Consider the following 18,023-nt stretch of genomic DNA (forward strand, 5'->3'; position numbering starts at 1 on the left):
ACATCACTAGTTAGCACCAATCAGGAACCTCTCATCCCATTATTCTCTGACCATTAGAGATACATGGGATATGTAGCTTTCCCCTCCTCCCCTATCCCCCAGAAGCTAGCAGATATCTGTGGAGCACATCCTGCGGTCCTGTTCACTTGAATGATGTGTGTTGAATATCCTGTGCATTCTCCAGTTCTGTCTCACTCTGTCTCCCACTATTTAAATGGTAAAGTTATGTTCAATCTCCCTTGCTTCATTCAATATGAGGTGTGGTAATTCACTCCTATATTATGAATCAAAATAAATGCAAAAATGCTGTGTCTTTTTTCCACATATTCTATTGTTATTTTTCTTGTATTTATAAAATTTGATTTGGGCACTTTTCCACTGAAAGGAATGCCATCTGTGTAGTTCATAATATGGAATTTGCACATAGTGTACAGCATAAGAGAACTTTAAAGTGACACTATAGTTACCAAAACAAGTTTAGCTTAATGAAGCCGTTTTGGTGTGTATAGATCAATCCCCTGCAGTTTCACTGTTCAATTCTCTGCCATTTAGGAGTTAAATCACTTTGTTTATGCAGCCTTAGCCACACATCCATGTGTGTGACTTGCACAGCCTTCCTAAACACTTCCTGTAAAAAGAGATCTAATGTTTAAACTTCCTTTATTGCCCAGTCTATTTAATTTAGAATTTCTTATCTCCTGCTCTGTTAATATCTTGCTAGACCCTCCAGGAGCCCCCTGTGTGTGATTAAAGTTTAATATACACAGCAGGAGATAACAACCTCAAAAGCAAGTTAACATTTGATTGAAAATGAAACATTTTTTTCATGCAGGCTGAGTCAGTCACGCCAGGGAAGGTGTGGCTAGGGCTGCATGGACAAAAAGAAAAGTGATTTAACTCTAAATAACCAATAATAATAATAACTCCTAAATAGCAGAGAATTGAGCAGTGAGACTGCAACTGTAACTGATTTACAATCTTTTGAATACCTTTTTTTTTTTAACTGGCCATTATGTTCACATTGTGTGTTCAGTACTCTGTACGCTCTTTTAAAAATAAATATTTGACAATAAAGTGATTATCAGAAACATAATCTGCTAACTTGGTTTGATTCTCCTGTCTAGCTCTACCCAAAGAAGAAACGCCTTAGGTCACGAAAGGAGAGAAATAGATTGTATAAGAAACGTCACACCAAACACCAATCAAAACCACAGGAAATTGCGGTAAGGCGGACTGCTCGACGTAACACAGTTTAATAAAATGTACCGACCATTTTAAACAAACTTTAAAACAGCTGATGGAGTATCGTACCTGCGTGAAATAGTTTTAAAGGTATTTGTGGCAGCACACGTCCATACTTTGCAAACTACATGTTCTTCCTGCACTATGTCCAGTGGAGGTAGGCATGAGCTGGCTTCAACCTCAAAAGCTAAGGAATCAGAAAATAGACTTTTCTAAAGCTAAAATGGTAAGATTTCTGTGCAGTGAGGGATAGTGGGGGGACCCCAAGTTGAGGTAGACACTGTGATTCCCCTGGCAATGTGTTTCGGTCCCAGAAATTGCTTTCCAAACTCAGAGATTCTAGAATTTCTGCTTCTGTTGCACGTCGTGTGCCTGGAAGATATTTTCCAGAAAATAAATGGCCTTCTCCTCCCAACTGGCGGTTCACGTCTTCTCGAATATTTGTAACCCATCGAAATCAGCGAGGTGGGTGTCTGTGTGCTTAATACGTTCAATAGGAAACTATTGAGATTCATTTTAAACTATGAGTTATTCACAAAAGTGAGAATTCAAAGTACATTTCATATTTTGTTTAGCTTAGAAATAAAAATCATTGATTTGTGTTGAATTCTGTAAGATTGTGTTTTAGTCTGTTAATTTCGATATTTAAAATCTTCATTACAAATTTGTATCCATAATAATTTTTATCTAAGCAGCGTAAATGTTATCTTTAGGGAATATTGTTTTACCCCCAAACACAAAGGTTTATTCACTGAGGTGAAAATTCACAGAGAATTCAGAGTGAATTTAAAATTTAAGTCAAACTGGAAATATTTGGATCCTGTGACCTTAAATATGAGTTTCACTTTGAATTCTTGTTTTAGTAAATAACCCTGGCTGTGATAACTCTTAGAATGGGCAACAATCCATGTGTAGTTCAGTCCTGGACCCTTTGCTCACCGTTTAGTCAATCTTTCCCTATTTGGAGTCCAGTCACCGCAGCACCTTTCCCTCTGTTTTTGACTAGCAGGAAGTATTAAGAAACGTGTCCTGCATTTTTCTGGGGAACTATTGACAAAGTGTTGTTGAAGTATGTAACAAATTCACAGGGTTATTTGCTAAAGTCAAAATTCATAGAGAATTTCAATTTTAAGGCCAAAGTGAAACCATTCGCTGAATTTTTTTAATTTAGCTATTTTGGCCTTAATTTGAAATCACTATGAATTTGCACGTTAGTAAATAACTGCAAATCTCTGCCTCCCTTTCTTCCTGTAAGCATGCTGCAACTCTTTTAAACCAAGTTTAGAATGAAGTGGGTTCATTGGTGTAAATGTTCTAGAATGAAGTGGTTTATTGGTGTGGATGCTCTAGAATGAAGTGGGTTTGTTGGTGTGGATGCTCTAAAATGAAGTGGGTTTATTGGTGTGGATGCTCTAGAATGAAGTGGGTTTATTGGTGTGGATGTTCTAGAATGAAGTGGTTTATTGGTGTGGATGCTCTAAAATGAAGTGGATATATTGGTGTGGATGCTCTAGAATAAAGTGGGTTTATTGGTGTGGATATTCTAAAATGAAGTGGGTTTATTGGTGTGGATGTTGTAAAATGAAGTGGGTTTATTGGTGTGGATGTTCTAGAATGAAGTGGGTTTATTGGTGTGGATGCTCTAGAATGAAGTGGGTTTGTTGGTGTGGATGCTCTAAAATGAAGTGGGTTTATTGGTGTGGATGCTCTAGAATGAAGTGGGTTTATTGGTGTGGATGTTCTAGAATGAAGTGGTTTATTGGTGTGGATGCTCTAAAATGAAGTGGATATATTGGTGTGGATGCTCTAGAATAAAGTGGGTTTATTGGTGTGGATGTTCTAGAATGAAGTGGGTTTATTGGTGTGGATGTTCTAGAATGAAGTGGTTTATTGGTGTGGATGTTCTAGAATGAAGTGGATATATTGGTGTGGATGTTCTAGAATGAAGTGGGTTTATTGGTGTGGATGCTCTAGAATGAAGTGGATTTATTGGGGTGGATGCTCTAGAATGAAGTGGATATATTGGTGTGGATATTCTAAAATGAAGTGGGTTTATTGGTGTGGATGTTCTAGAATGAAGTGGGTTTATTGGTGTGGATGCTCTAGAATGAAGTGGGTTTATTGGTGTGGATATTCTAAAATGAAGTGGGTTTATTGGTGTGGATGTTGTAAAATGAAGTGGGTTTATTGGTGTGGATGTTCTAGAATGAAGTGGGTTTATTGGTGTGGATGCTCTAGAATGAAGTGGATATATTGGTGTGGATGTTCTAGAATGAAGTGGGTTTATTGGTGTGGATGCTCTAGAATGAAGTGGGTTTATTGGTGTGGATGTTCTAGAATGAAGTGGGTTTATTGGTGTGGATGTTCTAGAATGAAGTGGGTTTATTGGTGTGGATGTTCTAGAATGAAGTGGATATATTGGTGTGGATGTTGTAGAATGAAGTGGGTTTATTGGTGTGGATGCTCTAGATTGAAGTGGGTTTATTGGTGTGGATATTCTAAAATGAAGTGCGTTTATTGGTGTGGATGTTCTAGAATGAAGTGGGTTTATTGGTGTGGATGCTCTAGAATGAAGTGGATATATTGGTGTGGATGTTCTAGAATGAAGTGGGTTTATTGGTGTGGATACTCTAGAATGAAGTGGGTTTATTGGTGTGGATGTTCTAGAATGAAGTGGGTTTATTGGTGTGGATGTTCTAGAATGAAGTGGGTTTATTGGTGTGGATGCTCTAGAATGAAGTGGGTTTATTGGTGTGGATATTCTAAAATGAAGTGGGTTTATTGGTGTGGATGTTGTAGAATGAAGTGGTTTGTTGGTGTGGATGCTCTAGAATGAAGTGGGTTTATTGGTGTGGATGTTCTAGAATGAAGTGGGTTTATTGGTGTGGATGTTCTAGAATGAAGTGGGTTTATTGGTGTGGATGTTCTAGAATGAAGTGGGTTTATTGGTGTGGATGTTCTAGAATGAAGTGGGTTTATTGGTGTGCTTGTTCTAGAATGAAGTGGGTTTATTGGTGTGGATGTTCTAGAATGAAGTGGGTTTATTGGTGTGGATGTTCTAGAATGAAGTGGGTTTATTGGTGTGCTTGTTCTAGAATGAAGTGGGTTTATTGGTGTGGATGTTGTAAAATGAAGTGGGCTTATTGGTGTGGATGTTGTAGAATGAAGTTGGTTTATTGGTGTGGATGCTCTAGATTGAAGTGGGTTTATTGGTGTGGATATTCTAAAATGAAGTGGGTTTATTGGTGTGGATGTTCTAGAATGAAGTGGGTTTATTGGTGTGGATGCTCTAGAATGAAGTGGATATATTGGTGTGGATGTTCTAGAATGAAGTGGGTTTATTGGTGTGGGTGTTCTAGAATGAAGTGGTTTATTGGTATGGATGCTCTAAAATGAAGTGGGTTTATTGGTGTGGATGCTCTAGAATGAAGTGGATTTATTGGTGTGGATGCTCTAGAATGAAGTGGATATATTGGTGTGGATGTTCTAGAATGAAGTGGGTTTATTGGTGTGGATGCTCTAGAATGAAGTGGGTTTATTGGTGTGGATGCTCTAGAATGAAATGGGTTTATTGGTGTGGATGTTGTAGAATGAAGTGGGTTTATTGGTGTGGATGTTGTAGAATGAAGTGGGTTTATTGGTGTGGATGTTGTAGAATGAAGTGGGTTTATTGGTGTGGATGCTCTAGAATGAAGTGGGTTTATTGGTGTGGATATTCTAAAATGAAGTGGGTTTATTGGTGTGGATGTTGTAAAATGAAGTGGGTTTATTGGTGTGGATGTTCTAGAATGAAGTGGGTTTATTGGTGTGGATGCTCTAGAATGAAGTGGATATATTGGTGTGGATGTTCTAGAATGAAGTGGGTTTATTGGTGTGGATGCTCTAGAATGAAGTGGGTTTATTGGTGTGGATGTTCTAGAATGAAGTGGGTTTATTGGTGTGGATGCTCTAGAATGAAGTGGGTTTATTGGTGTGGATGTTCTAGAATGAAGTGGGTTTATTGGTGTGGATGTTCTAGAATGAAGTGGGTTTATTGGTGTGGATGCTCTAGAATGAAGTGGGTTTATTGGTGTGGATATTCTAAAATGAAGTGGGGTTATTGGTGTGGATGTTGTAGAATGAAGTGGTTTGTTGGTGTGGATGCTCTAGAATGAAGTGGGTTTATTGGTGTGGATGTTCTAGAATGAAGTGGGTTTATTGGTGTGCTTGTTCTAGAATGAAGTGGGTTTATTGGTGTGGATGTTCTAGAATGAAGTGGGTTTATTGGTGTGGATGTTCTAGAATGAAGTGGGTTTATTGGTGTGGATGTTCTAGAATGAAGTGGGTTTATTGGTGTGGATATTCTAAAAGGAAGTGGGTTTATTGGTGTGGATGTTCTAGAATGAAGTGGGTTTATTGGTGTGTGTGTTCTAGAATTAAGTGGGTTTATTGGTGTGGATGTTCTAGAATGAAGTGGGTTTATTGGTGTGTGTGTTCTAGAATTAAGTGGGTTTATTGGTGTGGATGTTCTAGAATGAAGTGGGTTTATTGGTGTGGATATTCTAAAATGAAGTGGGTTTATTGGTGTGGATGTTCTAGAATGAAGTGGGTTTATTGGTGTGGATGTTCTAGAATGAAGTGGGTTTATTGGTGTATATTATTTGATACTTTATGCTTTATACTAAGTAACTGAAATAAAGTCAGATGTGCTGAGGTGAGCTGGACCCTTTTCCTCCCTGGGGTAGGTTGATGAAACATTGCTGTTTACTGGGGATCTACTAGGATGCTCTCCCCCGGCTGATTCGCTATGAATTTGCTGCAACTGTTGTCGTTTACAGCCACTACTCACTGTGCCTAGATGGTTGAAGGTAAAATTTAAGATCTGGACTGAATACATAGCTGACTTGGACAATTTTTGAAAATTCGCTCTGATTTCCCTACAGTTCAAACTTGAGTTCTTAAACGTGTCCATTTAGTGAATACACCTCTAAATGTCAAATAAATAAATACATAAAAATTGATATGCTGCAGAATAAGTTGGTACTATAAAGATTCCAATAATAATAATAATACCACTTTGTCTAAAATGTGCCATCGTAGGATATTTCTGAACCTGCTAGCCAAACTGTAAAGCCTGCACCCTCCAAAGTATCTGGGAAATATGACAAGGAGAAGAGGAATGCTAAGGTGAGTAAGGCTTGTATTTTAAATAAGAATCTTAACACCATGATCTGTGAATATGTTCTTACACCTCCGTATATATATTGTGAATTTGGCTGATCAGCAGCAGGCCTCTTAAAGGGACATTATAGTCACCAGAACAACTACAGCTTAATGACTTCTCAGACGGCCACTAGAGGTGCTTCCTGGATCAGTGCTGCTCCCTGAACTTTCCCCATAGAGCTACTGAGGAGATGCTGATTGGCCAGGGCTGGTTTTGGCTGCGCCTCTTTCATATGAGGAAGCATTGTGATTGGCTGAAATTATCAATTCTGAGGATGTCAACCAAGGAGGTGGATTGGGACGGGGCCAGATGCATTGAGCCCAGCACAGTGGTAGAAAATGGTAAAGGTGAAGTAAATCACATTTCTAACCCAAGGTATGGGTGACCAACCACGTAAACTGTGGTTTTAGAACTATAGTGTCAGGAGTACACATTTGTGTTTCTAACACTATAGTGCTCCTTTAATGTATTAATGTCTCGGGTAGTGATTCCTTTGTGTTATCAGTATAACTAGATTCTGAACCAATGTTGAGGTTTAGCACCCCCTCCACTTACACTGGTGTCCCGAATTATAAGAGAGAATCAATTCACATGAAGCATGACATGGTTTAGGCCATTGTAAATAATGTATGGGCCCAGGAGTTAAGAATGATAGTTTTAAACTGTGTTCCATAGGACTTGTATGGATAAGACATTTCATTATGTGATTTGTCTGTTGCAGATGAAGTCACAGGAAGGTTCTTTATCACAGAACTCAGCAGGGGGTCAGACATCCTCAGTGCAAACAACAGGTACCGACAATTAACATGCAGCGATCAAAAGAAACAGTCCATACAACACATTGACCTGGCATGGACAAGGCATTCAGGAACATTTACAGTCTTACAACGGAAGTCACATACCTTCATGGGTTTATTCACTAAACTGCGGATTTATCAGTAATGATAAGGGAACTGCATGTTGTAGGATAAAATAGACACATTTAAAATTTAGCAAATTGGAGAACTTTTTTTTCCTGGGCTATGCTCCACAATTCGTCTTTGGTAATTTTACCCATTTTGTGGCATAGGTGGCCATCACTTTATTTTTATTTTGCCTTCCTTTGAATCAACAACATACAAAGATGTGTTTTTATGATTGAACTTGATGGATTTAAGTCTTTGTTTAGCCCAGATTACTATGTAACTATAAATACCATATTTCATGCAAAAAGTTTTCACTCAATTTTTGCACTTTTTGCTACAGACTCTAAATTGTGGTCTGTGGTCACAAATGTCTCCAATATCCAACTAACAGCTTTAATTCCTATTTTTCATTTCCTGATAACCATTCCAGTTTTTCTGTGCATCTTGGTGCAGGGCTGCTGTGATTCCCCGTAGGAGGTAGAGTTACCTTTTAAAGGATTATTTACTAAACTAGGATAGAATACGGAAAATTTTATCATACTTACCGTAATTTTATTTTCCTGGCTATTATTCATGGCAGCATCACTTATGGGTAGCTCCGCCCTAATCAGGAACAGGACAGGACAAAATCAATTAATCCAGACCAGGCTGGGTATAAAAGGTCCCTCCTCCTTCTATCCCACAGTCTAGTCCCAAAGCTAATCCCAAAAATAAGGGAGGGTTGCTGATGCTGCCATGAATAATAGCCAGGAAAAGAAAATTACGGTAAGTATGATAAAATTTTCCGTATTCCTGGCTAATCATGGCAGCATCACTTATGGGTAATACCCAAGCTTCACCATAGGGTGGGAATAAACAGAAACTCCAAACCAGATAATGCTGAAAAAGTTTAATTTAGATAGATTCCACAGAGGACAGAACACCTCTACCAAAGGTCGTAGAGGAAGAAGCCAAATCCAGTCTGTAGTGTTTGATGAAAGTGAGAGGAGAAGACCACGTAGCTGCCTTACAGATGGAACTTCTGCCCAATTAGCCCATGAAGTTGCTAAAGCCCTTGTAGAGCCCTTGTAGAGTGAGATTTGATCCTGCTAGGCGGAACAAGGTCTTTCAATTGATAAGCCTTGACTATGGTATTGGAAATCCAACGTCTCAAGGTGGAAGTAGAGGCTGCCTCCCCTCTCCTGGGTCCAATCGGAAGAACAAATAGCTGTTGAGACTTCCGAAATTGAGTTGAAACTTCTATGTACTTAAGTAGGCACTGCCTGACATCCAATTCATGAAGTTTCACTTCCTCTGGTGTAGAAGGAGATGGATAAAAGGAAGGAATAACAATTTCCTGTAAGATGTGGAAATTCGAGACGACTTTAGGCAGAAACTCTTGTCTAGGTCTCAAGATCACCCTGTCGTGGAACACTTGAAAGTGATTTTCATCGCAGGAAAATGCATGAATTTCAGACATGCGCTTTGCCGTAGTAACAGCCACCAGAAATAATGTCTTATATGTTAATAAGACCAGACCCAGCTCATCTAATGGAGCAAAGGGGTTTTCAGACAACGCCTCCAGTACCATAGGCAAATTCCACGGAGGAGAGTAGTTCCTATTTGGAGGCCTTATACGGATGGTAGCTTTAAAGAATCTGGCAATTAGAGGATCAGATGCCCAGGACTTGTTGCAGAGAGCAGATAAAGCTGAAGCTTGGACTTTAAGAGTGCTAAGACTCAGTCCCTTATCCAGACCTGTATGAAGAAGGTGTAGAATATTGATGTTAGAAGGTTGAAGAAAATCCACACTATTAACTTGAGACCAGGAACGGAATACTTCCCATATCCTATGGTAGCAGGAAGAGGTTGATACCTTTCTGGATTTAAGGAGTGTAGACACCACAGCTTCTGAGATCCCTTGAGCTAGAAGTCTCTCCTTTTCAAGAGCCATGCCCCCAATTTCAGCTGGCTGGGGTTGGGATGAACTGCTGGTCCCTGAGTCAAGATGTTTGGGCTGAGAGGAAGAGGCCAAGGAGGTTCCAGGCTCATCTTGTTTAGAAGGGGAAACCAAGGTCTGCGAGGCCAGATTGGGATTATGGCAATGACCTTGAGGCCTTCCTTCCATACTTTCCTCAGTAGCCGGTAAATCATAGGTAGGGGAGGGAACGCGTACCCCAGATCGAATTCCCATGGAAGAGACAGGGCATCCTGTCCCACAGCTCGATGATCTGCATGAAGGGAGTAAAACCTCTTCACCTGAGTATTCTGGTATGAAGCCATCAGGTCGATCTGGGGTACACCCCACCTCAGGGTGATCAAGTGAAACAATTCCGGGTGCAGTTTCCATTCTCCTTGGAGAATCCTTGTTCTGCTGAGGTAATCCGCCAAAAGATTTTCTGGTCCCGGAAGATAAACCGCTTTTAGGCCTTGTAAATGTAGTTGAGCAAACCTCATTATCGGGGATAATTCCATCAGTAGAGAATAGCTTATTGCAGAACCAATTCTAAAATAAACTAAGAAAAATAAAGATAAAATAAAGTAGGATTTTTACCTTAAAAACCAGATTCTGGAGAAAAAGGGCAGCTTTCCTTGTTACCAGATGATCAGGGAAGAAGCAAGGATCAATTTTGAGAGATTTTAGAAATTTCGTTTTTTTGGCGCGATATACCTTTAAGCGCGCAACTATCCCGCGCATGCGCAGTACCGTCGGCGTCCAGCGGCCGTTCTGCGCATGCGCCGGCAATCCGAACACAGAAGAGCAGGATCGGAGAAAGACACAGTCCCTGCCAGCCAATCTAAACCCAGAATGAAGCATGAAGGTAAGGACAAACTGACCGAGGAAATAGTTAGTTGATCCGAGAATATATTAGAACAAGACTCAGACCTTGCTCTCCCAGGGGAAAACTCCATAAAATTATAAGAAAGAGAAATACAAGAAATAAAAACTTACCCTGGCTTCTCCAAAACACTGACCTCAGATCAGGGGGGGGGGGTTTGGATGTCATAAGGGGAAATTTTTAAGGCAACAGCCGACCCCCACATCATGATCTCTAATATTGATATCTCCCATACAGTACAGATACTAATCTGTACTAAACTCAGTTAGTCCTGCCCGTGCAGGCTGTTTACTGAGTTCTTCAGATGAAGAGAGGCTGAACTTCATCTGGAGGCCCATGGTACACATGGGAAGGTGGCCCAAAATAAAATATCCTGTGTGTCCTGAAAGGACAGGAAAAAAGACTGTGGGATGGAAGGAGGAGGGACCTTTTATACCCAGCCTTGTCTGGATTAATTGATTTTGTCCTGTCCTGTTCCTGATTGGGGCGGAGCTACCCATAAGTGATGCTGCCATGATTAGCCAGGAAATAGGAATTTAACATTTTAGGCAAAACCAGCATAGCTAGAAAACTAAATAATTTGCAGATGTTTTCCAATTACGGTAACCTATTTTGACCCAAATTTTCTTTTCTCTGGAAACACATGTGCAAAGTCACATATTTTGGGTTTAGTCCAGTAATTTACTTATTTTGTTTCTTCTCCAGTAAAGATCAGCTTCATATATATATATTTATGTATTTTTTTGTATCAGAAAAGCCTGTTCTGTCATTCTCTCGCAAGCCAGAATCAGTTACCGTGAAGACTCAGTTGATCAACAAACTCCCAACGTCCTACGTCGGTGAGTCAGACAGCCACATGGAGAAGTCAGTCTGATTATGCAGGCATATTTATAAAGAGCGGTTTTGGGCCAAAGTTCTAACGTGGAGCAATCACCATGGAAACCGATGGAATGTTCCCACTGATTACTCCCAGGATTAGAGCTCCAAACTTGCTTGTTGTAGATATGGCAATGTATGTAAAAATGCTTATTACATTGATATTCAATGATGGCTGTTTGTCACACAGGAGAGTTCTCTGTGGTTGATCATGTTTGTCATCGCCATGTGACCGTCAAATCCCGTGAAGCTGGAAATGGGAATCGTCTGCCCCTAATTATAACAGTTATCCAGAGAGCCAGTGTGCCTCCATATTCAAAAGATGTACCATCTATAAAGCAGCACCCTCCACCATTCCATGCCATGCTGGACTTTAACAGTAAGAGAAGACAGGTTACAGACAATGTGCTCAAAAGAGGTACGATCAATGACTCCTTCAATGATTCAGGGTAAACGTGTTCTGTTCCCAAATACTTTAAGCCCAGGTCTGTTTTCTTTTGCAGAAGCACCAATTGTAGCGCATACATCACTGACAGCAGGAATAAAACCGTACAGGTAGGTAAATTACTTACAGAAAACCTGAATAGACTGGAAATTGCATAAAGGTTACAGGGTAGGCCAGGTACCATCTTCAGAAAACCGAGCCTCTTGTAGTATCTTTGTATATGCATTAATACATCATTGCTGACTTCAGATGACCTGAGATGAGAGGGTACTGTGGAGCCTTGCCTTCCCATCTGTGTAACCTCTAGTGTCGCAATGACACACCTGGCCTTAGATAGCATGCTGATTACACCTGCAGGGGGCAGTACAACTTCTCAATGTCATCTCCTGGCTCCACTCTGAACCGCACCGCTAACTGTATCTTAGTATCTTTTAGAGTATCTATTGCATTAAAACACATTTTGACTCATACTTTTACAATAATAAATTGTTACAATAATTCAATATTCCAAATTACTAAAATTGTATGCGCGAAGGGGCAAAGTAAAAAATCTTTAAACTAAGATTTTTAGTTATTTTCTGCATTATAAATGATGGGCCTTGCAGCCTTAGTTTTATTTTTTGCTGATGTTGGCACACACGCTTGTCAGATTGCTGTAGACGGAATGTTTGTGGACACTAGAATCTAGATGACCTCACAGAGTCCTTCTGAATCTTTGGGTTTACGTTACTGAACCCACGGCACTGGGATGTGGTCAGAAGATAAGTGCTGCATCTTTGTCTCTAATGGAAAAACATGAAAGAACTAAGTGGGGGAAGCTACTCACAATTTAATATCTAATATGTACAGAGCCATCTTTAATATTGACTGGACCCTGGGCAAAGCATTTGCTTGAGCCCCATTGGAACCTGTCTCCCCTCCCCAGGCGTGCCCCTCCCCCTCCACACCAACGCAGTGGCGGACCTAAAGTAGAGAGGTGCAAGAATTATTTTGGGCCTCCCTATCGCACGGGTAATTAAAAGGTAGATTCCATCTGTCGTGCAACTCCAACAATGCCTTGACAGCTGGGGCTCTACCATTTACCCACGTTTAAAGGTTTGTATTTAGCACTAAGTAGTTTTTGTGTGTTTAAATGTAAACAGGTTTTTGTATGGAATATGTTTGTATGTGGTGTTGGCGTACGTGCAAGCATGTATTTATGTGTAGTGTTGGTTTTTGAATGCAGGGGTGTGTTTACATTTCATTTTGGTGTGTAACACAGACGTGTGTTTTTACGTAGTGTTGGAGTTTGAATGCAGGGGTGTATTTGTATGTAGTGTTAGTGTGTGAATGCTGAGATTTATGCACATATACACACACACACATAGATATATATACACAGTGAAACACATGCAGACACACAGATATACACACTGGCACACATGTAGATATACAGACACAGATACATACACTGACAGACATACTGACATATGGACACAGACACATACACAGACAGACCTACTGACACACACATATGCAAACTTTACACTTTAAAGCCCTCCTCCAGTGCTCACCGGGTGGTGAGCCACCCGGTGAGCCCCCTTCGAGTACGCCAGTGGTAGTCAACCTTTTTCTACCTACCGCCCACTAATGCATCTTTTTGGTTGAAAAAATGTCCTTACCGCCCACCAGTTTTCGCGCAAATGCAGAATATTTTTTAGAAAGGAGGGTGTTTTAAAAAAAATAAATGTACGTACATTTATCTTTTTATTTCTACTTAATGCAGGTTTATAAGGTTTTTAACATTATAAAGTTTAATAAGAAAACAATAAAGTAAATTGAAATTACCTTTACTAGTGATTAATGAGATCCTTGAGGTTGATGCTGCGAGACTAAATATTTGATATCTGGTTCGATTTTCGTAAGGGACAAACAAAGGTCTCTTTCAGTGATATTCAGACAACTTCTCTGTTTGCGCATAATATGATTTCTCATTTGTGCGCCAGCTCATCTCCTCTCCCGCCTCAATTCCCCTCCTCACCTTTTTTTCTCTTTTTTCTATTTTTTAACCTTCCTTATAGCAATGCCCAGTAGGAAGGCTGAGCTAGGTAGCCCACTTACTATAGTCCACTATAACAGACAGGCACACATACAAGACACACACACAAAGACACATACAGACACACACACACACACACATACAAGACACACACACACACACACACGACACACATACAGGCACACATACATGACACAGACAGGCACACATACACACACAAGACACATACATACAAACAGACACACACAGACATGCACACACACATGCAGACACACACACACATAAGACATACATAGACACACACACACATGCAGACACACATACAATGACACATACATACAAAGACAAGACACACATACATACAGACACACACACATATATACAGACAGACACATACACACACACAAGACATACATACAAAGACACATACAGACAGACACACAAGACATACAAAGACACACACACACACAAACAAACACACACATTATATTTAAGTCACCCTCCTGTTTCCTACCTTTAAGGTGCAGGAGGGTGACTTTTCCTGGGGTCCAGTGGTGGCTCAGGTGGATGGGAGTCAGAGTTCCCACTCTGACTCCCTCTGCTTCCTCCCGCGCGGCTCTCAGTTTTAGGTGGGAGGAGTGACCGGGGAATCACTTCCTCCCAGCTCTGTGATGTCATCACAGGGGGCCCGGTCACGCTGTTAAAGCGCCCAGCGCTGACCGGGCCCCCTTACAATCCGCATCCATCGGGTGGCCCTGACAGCATGGGCCACCCGATGGACACTTTGGAAGGTGACCCCGGCGGTTTACCGCGCGGGCCGGAGCCGCAAATGGTCACAGCGGTACCCAATCGCACGGGTACCGCCGGCTCGCACCCGCCCGCACTATCAACCTGGAAATCCCTACAGCCCACCTTTGAATCCTGAAACGCCCACTAGTGGGCGGTAGGGACCAGGTTGTTGACCCATGGAGTACGCTGTGGGCGGCAGGGCCGTGGGGCAGCTGCTTTCGGCCCCCCAGTAGTAACTGGGCCGGGGCAGCTGCGCCGTTTGCCCCGCGTTAAAGACGGCCCTGAATATGTATCATCCATAACCCCCCGCAGGAACGAAGAGAAGAGACTGGGACCAAGTCCTATACCCTCAAGCTGCTAAAAAGCAGGCAACCATTATTCTTAGTGCAGATATGTTTCTTTCATTCACCACTAAGCTACCTACTATCGAGATGGTATTGTGCATTATAAAGTATACCTAAGTCTGAGGTACCATACTATGCGATCTCTCTTATACCTCGACTTCGCTTATTCTTACTAACAATAAGATAGGATGTAACTCCGTGACCAGCCATGTTAACCCATAAAGAATGTGCAGTGTTCTCGAATGCCTTACAACTGTTAATCTTGTTCTGAAGCTATGCTTACTCTAACTGTTGTGGTACTGTAAGCTTGTGTGTATTATCTTTGCACAACTAAAATAAAGAATTTAAAATGAAAAATTAGAAATACCAATAATGTTGAACAAATTATGTGACTTGTTCAAGATTTCAATCTCGTGTGTGAAGGTGTAAAATGCTGAATGTGACGATACAAAGCAAAAGCAGTCTGAACAGCTGTCCCTCTTTCCCAGCCTCCCATCAAACATGGAGAAACAAAAATACTTTGAAGCCTCTGCAACACCAGTGGATTTGCAGCTTAGCCTCAGCCCAAAGATCAGCAAGACAAGAGGAATCCGTCGAGAGTCACTCATGTCCCTTGTGTCTTCAGGTATGAATGGATGAGTGCTGTGAGTTATGCCACCCATCGTATTGCTGCTAGCGAGCATGAACTAGGACAGTGTTCCTGCTTCAATGTGGAGGTTGTTCCATGTTCATTCCGGTGCAGAGTTTTCCTCTTGGGTGCTTTATATTTTTCCATTCAGACTGTTGTTTTGGCTCCCCAAAATGTAAATAACTATGAAGTCTAACGCTACTGCAGAAAAGAAACAAGTGTGTATGAAGGCATTCTTTCTGCATAATTTAAATGTTTCTTTTTATTCTTAAATGTAAAATTGGCATTAAATTCAATATGTAACTGGTCGAGTGGCCTATTATTGCAAAAACATAACATTTGAATTCTGCTGAATCTCCTGCACACAGCAAACCGCACTTGTGTAGCTTTTCTAGGCATTTGGGGGTCTTCTAGGAGTAAATTAGGGACATGCCTCTCAGCGTGCTTCCCAAAGGAGCTATTTTTTTTTTTTTTAAGTGACATTATCAGTGTTATTCATTAAAGAATAAAAAGTGAATTTCAAATTTAATGCCAAAGTAGTTCTTAAACTGAAAGCATTGTGGACAGAGAATTTTCCAGCTCAACTCTTTATATTTAAGTTTGAAATTCACTTTCCATTCTCACTTTAGTAAATAGCCCTTTACCTGTGTGACTATTGACAAGCATCAAACACTAGCTAATTCGCTCAATTTAGAGAGACACTAGTCACCAAAACAACTTTAGCTTAATTAGGCAGTTTTAGTGTATAGATCATGCCCCTGCAGTATTTCTGCTCAATTATCTGCCATTTAGGAGTTAAATCACTTTATGTACGTAGCCTAATCACATCTCCCTGAATGTGACTTACACAGCCTTCCTAAACACTTCCTGTAAAGAGTCATCTAATGTTTACACTTCCTTTATTGCAAATTTCTGTTTAAATTAGAACTCCTTATCTCCTGCTCTGCCAGTAGCTTGCAAGAGCCTGCAGGAGCCTGCTGTAAGTAATTCAAGTTCAATTAACAGAGCAGGAGATACAAACTTTGAAAGCGAGTTACATCTGATTGAAAATTATAACCCTTTTGTTTTCATGCAGGTTGTGTCAGTCACAGCCAGGGGAGGTGTAGGGACTGCATAAACAGAAACGAAAGTGATTTAACTCCTAAAAGGCAGAGAATTGAGCAATTCAACTGCATGATCTACACACCAAAACTGTTTAAGTAAGTTAAAGTTGTTTTGATAACTAGTGTCCTCTTTAACCATGTGTTCTGTTTATTTGCAGACTACTTTGACAGTTTACTGCTCAAGCCAAAGAAAGAATTATTGGACACTCCAAATAAAGTGCGTGGTCTAACCAAGTCAGAATCTTACCTCCAATCTGCTTCCGGTGATTCAAAACGTCCAAAGGTAAAACAAAAACCCTCATGCACCTTTATGTAAATGGTACCTCTGTTTCCATGCCTTGAGTACTGCTTTGGGAACAACTGTCTTCAAACATACATGGGCCAGTAAGGATCCCCATAGGAACAAAGGGGTATTTTACACCAGCAAGTTTCTGGCCATTCAAGCAGATTCTGATGGACTCCAATTTAGAGCTCCTACAGATCAGAGGCAGTTTGGATGTATTTGCTAGATATTTTACCCTCTAAAATGTAGAAAAAGTGCCATTTATTTTTGGCCATTAACTGTATTTACCTTTGTATTGTAGCAGCTGCCCTTACGATGAGAGATCAGTCTTCCAGCAGCAACATTTCTGAAGAGGATAGATGTATTGTGTGCTTTATCAACCCCACAGATTGACAATTTGTGAGATCAAATGAAATAAGAGTGGAATACATTAATTCTATGGAGATTCAGTAGCTTTAAGTATTATGGTTAATGATGAACAGTCATGTTTTAAACTTTATTTAAATCCCCTATTACAAATCAGGTATTATACTCTATATATTTGGATCAATTCAGCACATTTTAACAATGTGCAGAGGGCGGCATTAGTTACAAGTGTATCCAAATTCATGTGCCCTTGAGGTTTCACTTCTCTGCAAAATGCTAGCGACAGTTTGTAATGTCATATTGTAGACTGACATGCAAACGAAATCATGCAGGTAGTGGAAGTTGGCAATGCTGGGAATATATCACCCCTGTTACAATGTCATTAGTGTTTCCTGGGCTGGAAACTGTCAATTCCTTTAAGAGATTGTACCTGTATTATCTTTAACGCCTGGATCTCAGGATGGTAATTTGGACAGATCACCTAAAAACTTTGATAACCAATACTACAAAAGTTGTGTTTACATGTTTGTAGTTAAATACCTTAATGACAAAATCAAGCCAATATGAATAAAGTGTTTGTTATGGTCAGGTGCTATGCGGTGGAATTTACTTTTAATCTCTCCTCACATCATGGCCTTTTTAAATTGCTGGGAATGGAGTGGTGGCTGCGGGATGCCAGATTCGAGTAATGTCATGTAGTCCGTTGCTTCACACATTTCAAGCCTGGCTGACCGCTTTCATGGTATTTCCAATAAGGCAGCTTCTACATTTTGTCCTACTCTGAACTGTGATTGTATCCCCAGTGCACTCACTGTCTAAAGCCGGCTTCCCCAAACGCCAGCCCTCCAGATGTTGCTGAACTACAACTCCCATGATCCTCAGCCCACTTCATTCACAGAATCATGGGAGTTGTAGTTCAGCGACATCTGGAGGGCCGGAGTTTGGGGAAGCCTAGTCTAAAGCAAGTCCAATCACATTAAAA

The 18,023-nt window shown here is 40.6% G+C and overlaps 1 protein-coding gene across 2 annotated transcripts in view; it reads left to right on the forward strand.

The window, feature by feature from the left end:
- The window catches only part of AGBL2 (AGBL carboxypeptidase 2), a 66,049-nt gene extending 48,413 nt beyond the window's left edge, over nucleotides 1-17,636 (forward strand). For both annotated transcript variants that reach the window (XM_063438850.1, XM_063438851.1), the window contains exons 14-22: nucleotides 1,125-1,223; nucleotides 6,322-6,408; nucleotides 7,167-7,236; nucleotides 10,922-11,008; nucleotides 11,236-11,463; nucleotides 11,549-11,600; nucleotides 15,150-15,286; nucleotides 16,551-16,675; nucleotides 16,977-17,636. In XM_063438850.1, the coding sequence (XP_063294920.1) occupies nucleotides 1,125-1,223; nucleotides 6,322-6,408; nucleotides 7,167-7,236; nucleotides 10,922-11,008; nucleotides 11,236-11,463; nucleotides 11,549-11,600; nucleotides 15,150-15,286; nucleotides 16,551-16,675; nucleotides 16,977-16,994 (903 nt within the window). In that variant the 3' untranslated portion in view covers nucleotides 16,995-17,636. The remainder of the gene's footprint in view (nucleotides 1-1,124; nucleotides 1,224-6,321; nucleotides 6,409-7,166; nucleotides 7,237-10,921; nucleotides 11,009-11,235; nucleotides 11,464-11,548; nucleotides 11,601-15,149; nucleotides 15,287-16,550; nucleotides 16,676-16,976) is intronic.
- The last annotated feature ends 387 nt before the right edge of the window (nucleotides 17,637-18,023 follow it).

The sequence above is a fragment of the Pelobates fuscus genome, chromosome 12 (assembly GCF_036172605.1).
Source record: "Pelobates fuscus isolate aPelFus1 chromosome 12, aPelFus1.pri, whole genome shotgun sequence".
Lineage (NCBI taxonomy): Eukaryota > Metazoa > Chordata > Amphibia > Anura > Pelobatidae > Pelobates > Pelobates fuscus.